The 7,500-nt window shown below is 41.0% G+C and overlaps 1 protein-coding gene across 4 annotated transcripts in view; it reads left to right on the top strand.

Annotated features, from left to right (window-relative positions):
• LOC143986886 (protocadherin-11 X-linked-like) overlaps positions 1-7,500 on the top strand; it is a 2,116,396-nt gene that overhangs the window by 354,492 nt on the left and 1,754,404 nt on the right. For all 4 annotated transcript variants that reach the window (XM_077485295.1, XM_077485303.1, XM_077485311.1 and 1 more), the window contains exon 3: positions 1,796-4,282. In XM_077485295.1, coding sequence (XP_077341421.1) covers positions 1,796-4,282 — 2,487 coding nt within the window. The remainder of the gene's footprint in view (positions 1-1,795; positions 4,283-7,500) is intronic.

Genomic DNA, 7,500 nt, shown 5'->3' on the forward strand with positions numbered 1-7,500 from the left:
GTGATAGCGAGGTACCGTGACCTGTAATCGGCATCTTCCAAAGTTCTTGATTTTGATGGGATAGGCACAATTTGTTTGTCCTAGACTTTTTTTTTTTTTTTTCCCTTCTTAAAGTTGAAGTTCAATCTGCTTAAACCTTTCCTTCCCTTCTTATCAACATTCCAATTTTTTATTAAAGACTTTTTTGATAAAGACTTTTTTTTAGCATACCAAGACATTTTGGACAATTTCACGCTCCCAACTTTGTGGGAACAGTTTGGGGGATGGCCCCTTCCTGCTCCAACATGACAGTACACAAAGCAAGGTCTGTAAAGACATGGATGATCAGTCATGTTGGAACAGGAAGGGGTCATCCCAAAACTGTTTCCACAAAGTTGGGAGCATGAAATTGTCCAAAATGTCTTGGTTTGCTGACGCCTTAAGAGTTCCCTTCACTGGAACTAAGGGGCCAAGCCCAGCCCCTGAAAAACAACCCCCACACCATAAATCCCCCCTCCACCAAATGATTTGGACCAGTGCACAAAGCAAGATCCATGAAGACATGGATGAGCAAGTTTGAGGTGGAGGAACTTTGACTGGCCTGCACAGAACAGGAAGGGGCCATCCCCAAACTGTTCCCACAAAGTTGGGAGCATGAAATTGTCCAAAATGTCTTGGTTTGCTGACGCCTTAAGAGTTCCCTTCACTGGAACTAAGGGGCCAAACCCAACCCCTGAAAAACAACCCCCACATCATAATCCCCCCCTCCACCAAATGATATGGACCAGTGCACAAAGCAAGATCCATGAAGACATGGATGAGCAAGTTTGAGGTGGAGGAACTTTGACTGGCCTGCACAGAACAGGAAGGGGCCATCCCCAAACTGTTCCCACAAAGTTGGGAGCATGAAATTGTCCAAAATGTCTTGGTTTGCTGATGCCTTAAGAGTTCCCTTCACTGGAACTAAGGGGCCAAGCCCAGCCCCTGAGAAACAACCCCCCACACCATAATCCCCCTCCACCAAATGATTTGGACCAGTGCACAAAGCAAGGTCCATAAAGACATGGATGAGCAAGTTTGAGGTGGAGGATCTTGACTGTCCTACACAGAGTCCTGGCCTCAACCCGATAGAATACCTTTAGGATGAATTAGAGCGGAGACTGTGAGCCAGGCCTTCTCAGCCACCATCAGTGCCTGACCTTATAAATGCTCTTCTGGAAAAATGGTCAAACATTCCCCATAGACACATCTTCTAAACCTTGTGGACAGCCTTCCCAGAAGAGTTGAAGCTGTTATATTGGATGGGCCAACTCATTATTGAACCCTAGGGACTAAGACCATTAAAGTTCATGTGCGTGTAAAGGTAGGCATCCCAATACTTTTGGTAATATACTGTACATAAATAATAATACAAATAATAACAAAACTACTAATAATAATCATAATAATCATAAATAAATAAAAGCATAAATAAATAATAAAAAAAACACACACAATACATAAATGAGTACATAAGTAAAAAGAGAAATACGTAAATAAATAATAAAATATACACAATAAATAAACAAAACAAATGCAACCATGTTTGTTCTTGAGGTTTACAAACACATTATCATTTCTTCCCTCTCAACACAGGTATATTTGTCTTCTCACTCTGGGTCAAAAACATCTCTTCCATGAAAGACTATAGTAAAGTTTTTGAAAAACCTTTATGGAAATGCACACTGATTTCTAAAAATATTCTTTTTAGTGTTTTGATTAGGTGAATCTTGAGCGAAATAGTAAATCCAACCTTCTTTTTTTTTTTTTTTTTCAGGGGCAGAATGTGTTTGGACTTGACGTCATCGAAACTCCCGAAGGTGACAAGTGGCCACAGCTTATTGTCCAGCAGAGCTTGGACAGGGAGCAAAGGGACACTTACGTCATGAAGATCAAAGTGGAAGACGGGGGTAAGCCTCCCAGATCGAGCACTGCCATCCTACAAGTGACAGTCACCGATGTCAATGACAACCAACCCGTGTTTAAGGACAAAGACATAGAGGTGAACATTCCAGAGGACGCCCCTGTGGGAACCTCTGTGAGCCAACTTCATGCGACAGACGCCGACTTGGGCTCCAATGCCAAAATCCACTTTTATTTCAGCAACCAGATATCCAATCTTGCCAGGCGGCATTTTGCCATCGATAACAACACTGGATTAATAACGGTAAAAGAGCCGCTGGACCGCGAGGAAGCTCACTATCACAAGCTGACCGTTTTGGCCAGCGATGGCAGTTCAACCCCATCAAGGGCCACTGTTACCATAAACATCACAGACATCAATGATAACATCCCATCAATTGATACAAGGTATATATTAAATCCCGTGAATGGCACGGTACAAATATCGGAGAAGGCCCCCATTAATACAAAAATAGCCTTGATTACCGTTACAGACAAGGATGCCGATCTTAACGGCAAAGTGACCTGTTTCACAGACCATGATGTCCCATTCAGGTTAAAACCGGTGTTTGACAATCAGTTCTTGCTGGAGACCGCAGCCCCTCTGGATTTCGAGATGACCAGGGAATACGCTATCAAGATCGTTGCCTCCGATTCCGGGAAACCACCATTAAACCAGTCTGCCATGCTTCTTATTAAGATAAAGGATGAAAATGACAATCCTCCCGTTTTCACACTTCCCGTGATCGGGCTATCATTTATCGAAAACAACCCTCCTGGAACCGAACTCACCAAGATAAGCGCCACTGATGCAGATAGTGGTCGCAACGCAGAACTTAGTTACATGTTGGCTCCCAATGCTCCATCTATATTCAACCTTGACAGGAGGACGGGGATTCTTACAGCGGTCAGGAAGCTGGATAGAGAAAAACAAGACCGATACACATTTACCGTTATTGCAAAGGACAATGGAGTACCGTCCTTGCAGACCAATACCACAGTGACCTTATCTGTGCTTGACCAAAATGATAACAGCCCCTCCTTCACCCACAATGAGTACAACTTCTACGTTCCAGAGAATTTGCCCACTTATGGAACCGTTGGTCTTATCACGGTAACGGATGAAGATGTCGGGGAGAATGCTGAGTTTAGTCTGTCGCTTGTCAACGCCAGGGATAATTTTATAATCGACCCCCACACAGGCGTCATCAAACCAAACATCACGTTCGACAGGGAACAACAGGGTTCATATACTTTTCAAGTAAAAGCAGTTGACCGGGGCACTCCCCAAAAATCTTCAACAGTGAAAGTGACCATCTTTGTTGAAGATGTCAATGATAATAAGCCTGTGTTTGTCATGCCATCCACCAACTATTCATATGAGCTAGTGCCCTCATCGGCCAACCCTGGATCTGTTGTTACTCGGGTTTTTGCTGTTGATAATGACACAGGGGTGAATGCTGATTTACGCTACAGTATAGTTGGTGGGAACCCAAGGGGTTTGTTTACAATTGATGAAAGGAGTGGAAACATCAGCTTGAAAGAGAAAATCCTGGCTATGGACCATGGTCTACATCGGCTTGTTATTAAAGTCAACGATTCAGGAAAACCAGAGCCCTTTCATGCCATAGCTCTGGTGCACTTATTTGTCAATGAAACCATTACCAATGGATCTTACATTCAAGAGCTTGTGCGGAGACACATGGAAACGCCAGTAGGGCAGAATATCGGGGAAGGAGATATAACGCCACAAACCAACGACTACGTCAAAATCATCATTGCCATCATTGCAGGCACGATGACAGTGATTCTGGTAATTTTCGTCACTGCTTTGGTTCGTTGCCGCCAAACCCCAAGGCACAAAGTGGTCCAGAAAAACAAACAGACCGGCGAATGGGTCTCCCCAAACCAAGAAAACCGCCAGATCAAGAAGAAGAAAAAGAAGAAGAAGCGCTCCCCAAAAAACCTCCTCCTAAATTTTGTTACCATCGAAGAGACTAAGACAGAGGATCCTGCCCACGAGCACATCAACGGCACCTTGGACATCCCGGTGGAGTTAGAAGAACAGACTATGGGAAAATACAATTGGGGCACCACTCCGACGACCTTCAAGCCAGACAGCCCAGATTTGGCCAAGCACTACAAGTCTGCTTCTCCGCAGCCTACCTTCCAGATTAAGCCCGAGACGCCCGTTCCGCCAAAAAAACACCATGTCATCCAGGAGCTGCCTCTTGACAACACATTTGTGGTGGGTTGTGACTCATTGTCTAAGTGTTCCTCAAGCAGCTCGGATCCGTACAGTGTCTCAGAATGCAGCTGTCAAGGAGGCTTTAAAGCTCCCGGTCCAATCCACACACGACAGGTAAACTAAAATGCATTATTGTCTTAATTCTTGCACTAAAGATTCATTTTTTGGTTTCAGTTTCTTTATCCAGATTTAAGCATCAACCCTACTCAAAACTTATATTTCAGTTTCTGTGAGGTTTTCTGGCCAATTTAATCACTTGCTGGCATCCCAAAACTCATTCAGTAGAGACATTTCTACACGAGGCCTACACGAGGCCTCCCAGTTTTACCTAAATTCCTATATTTAGCCAAATGGTATTGTCAACGAGTAAGGGTGACACCATTGTTGTCACCTTGTGGGAGTCGGAGAAACAAGCTCTTGCGTATCAAAAGAGCTTAATCTTTCAGATGGTGATTTAACAGGCTGGTACCCAACAAAAACTGAAATATCTATTTTGAGTGGTCTTTGAAATACCTTTATATGGCATTTTTGGCTGTCTAACCATGTCTAACCATGCATAAGAATACGTTTTCATCTGTTTGGTACAAGTTTGGAAAGCTGAACCTGCCAATGTAGCACTACAGCAATCAGTTCTATGAAAGTACGCTCAATCATTGACCTTCTCATCTGAATATTCCCATTCTTTGTACTATGTGTGATGGACCTTCCTAGCAAGCGGCCATCTCTAATTGCCATCTCCAAGGTCTTCAGAACTCTGCTTGCTTTCATAGCACACCTACAGAGATACCCAAACTGTACATGCGTGTAATGTATCCAGATCTATGTGCTAAGTATTATTAACCATGGAACCAGACATTACAGCCTAGGGTTGCCACCTCATCCCTTTAAACCCCGAACACATATGAATTACACGGGTTCTGAGGCTAATTTAAAGCCGATAAGGCACCAAGTGAGTTTAATTAACTCCTTAATTAGCCACAGAACCTGTGTAATCAATATGTGTTTTGGTTTTAAAGGGCTGAGGTGGCAACCCAAGTGCTGCTCCTCTCTTTCGCTGGGCCTAAGGTTGCCACCTCATCCCTTTAAACCCGACACACATATGAATTACACGGGTTCTGAGGCTAAGGTAATGCAGATAGGACATCAAGTGAGTTTAATTACCACCTTGATTAGCCACAGAACCTGTGTAAATAATATGTGTTTGGTTTTGAAAGGCTGAGATGGCAACCCAAGTGCTGCTCCTCTCTTTTGCTGGGCCTAGGGTTGCCACCTCATCCCTTTAAACCCGACACACATATGAATTACACGGGTTCTGAGGCCAAGGTAATGCAGATACGACACCAAGTGAGTTTAATTACCACCTTGATCAGCCACAGTACCCGTGTAAGTGAGTTGTGTTTGGTTTTAAAGGGCTGAGATGGCAACCCAAGTGCTGCCCGTCTCTTCCGCTGGGCCTAGAGTTGCAACCTCATCTCTCTAAACCCAACACACATATGAATTACACGGGTTCTGAGGCTAAGGTAATGCAGATACGACACCAAGTGAGTTTAATTACCACCTTAATCAGCCTCAGAACCCGTGTAATTAATATGTGTTTGGCTTTAAAGGGATGAGGTGGCAACCCTAGATGGGCCCCACAGCAGTTGCATGTTTATGGCTAAGGTTATGCCCTTGCTTTGGTGAAATGTCCACATTCTGCTGGAATATTTGCAATCATGGATTGGTTTATGCCTCTATACATGGCCCTTTAGAGTTCAAAAAAGCAAGAAAAGTTACTTGACCTAGGCGAGCAAACGTAAGAGTTTTTTTTTTTTTTTTTGGTTCATTGCTTCTAGAATGCAAAAACCGGTTGAATCTTGGCTGAGGGGACTTTTTTGTGTTGGCTGCGTTCCTCGAGTGGCTCTTTCCTGCAGATGGCAGTGCAGCTCTCCTCCGTGTCGCTGCAATGGGCTTTTGTGGAGTTTGGAGAAACAATGGGAACTGTTTTTTGCTATTGTATGCAGCTGAGTAAACTAGGCCTAGGTGCAAAGCAATAAACTATTGCGGGATCTGATAAGTGCTTCTTAATGGTAATTGAATGGCAGCCTTTCCCTGGACTCTGCTGTATTTCAAGGTCTTTCACGAAATAGGCAGGCTTTCTTTGGCAGAAAAATGAGTGCAAAGTTCACGTGGAAAACCAGACGAGCTTCAATTCCCTCTGCATGGGAGATTTATCAGAGCAGCAGACCCAGATTTAGATGTGCAGATTTAACAGAGATACACGGGGGTTTATTTTGTTGTTGTCGCCTTGGTGGGCGAGCACTGCGTTATTTATATATTATATTGCCAATGCTTTGGTCTGTAAAGGATAAAAAAAAAATCCCCCCCCCCCCAATCATTTATGTGATTTTTCTATTTATTTATTTATTTATTTATTTATTGACAACTTGTTGAGCAGCATTTAAATAATGTATCGCTTTATTAATGCCATACTTTATTATTGTTTATTCATTTAGTGATTAGTGTAGTACTACACTCTGTGGTTTATTATGCTTTGTTCTATAAAGGGGAAAATGTATTTCCAATTATTTAAATGTATTTATTTTTGTAATATTTATTTATTGACACTGCAATTTTTTTTTTTTTTTTTTTAAGGTTTATTTATTTGTTTGGTTATTTATTAAAATTTTTGCTGATTTTTGAGGCTGCGTCGAGCAAACACTGCCACATATTATTTTGTAATACTTCACTTTTACACAGAGTACTACACTCTGTGGTTTATTATGGTTTGTTCTATAAAGGGCAAAATGTATTTCTAATTATTTTTATTTATTTATTTATTAATTAATTAGTTTATTTATTTATTGACACCTTGTTGAGCAACCACAGCAACATTTTTTTTTTTTATTTCTTAAAGGTTTATTTATTAGTTTTTTAGTACTACACTCTGTGGTTTATTATGGTTTGTTCTATAAAGGACAAAATGTATTTCTAATTATTTTAATTAATTAATTAATTAATTAATTAATTAGTTTATTTATTTATTTACACCTTGTTGAGCAACCACAGCAACATTTTTTTTTATTTCTTAAAGTTTTATTTATTAGGTTTTTTTTTTTTTTTTTTTAGTACTACACTCTGTGGTTTATTATGGTTTGTTCTATAAAGTACAAAATGTATTTCTAATTATTTTAATTAATTTATTTATTTATTGACACCTTGTTGAGGACATTTTTTTTTTAATTTCTTAAAGGTTTATTTATTTATTTTTTTGGTTATTTATTATTTAAATTGTTAATTATTTTTGAGGTTGTGTCGAGCAAACACTGCAGCGTGTTATTTTGTAATATCAT

Source organism: Lithobates pipiens, unplaced genomic scaffold (genome assembly GCF_037356315.1).
Source record: "Lithobates pipiens isolate NorthernLeopardFrog02 unplaced genomic scaffold, aLitPip1_a1.2 Scaffold_1, whole genome shotgun sequence".
Lineage (NCBI taxonomy): Eukaryota > Metazoa > Chordata > Amphibia > Anura > Ranidae > Lithobates > Lithobates pipiens.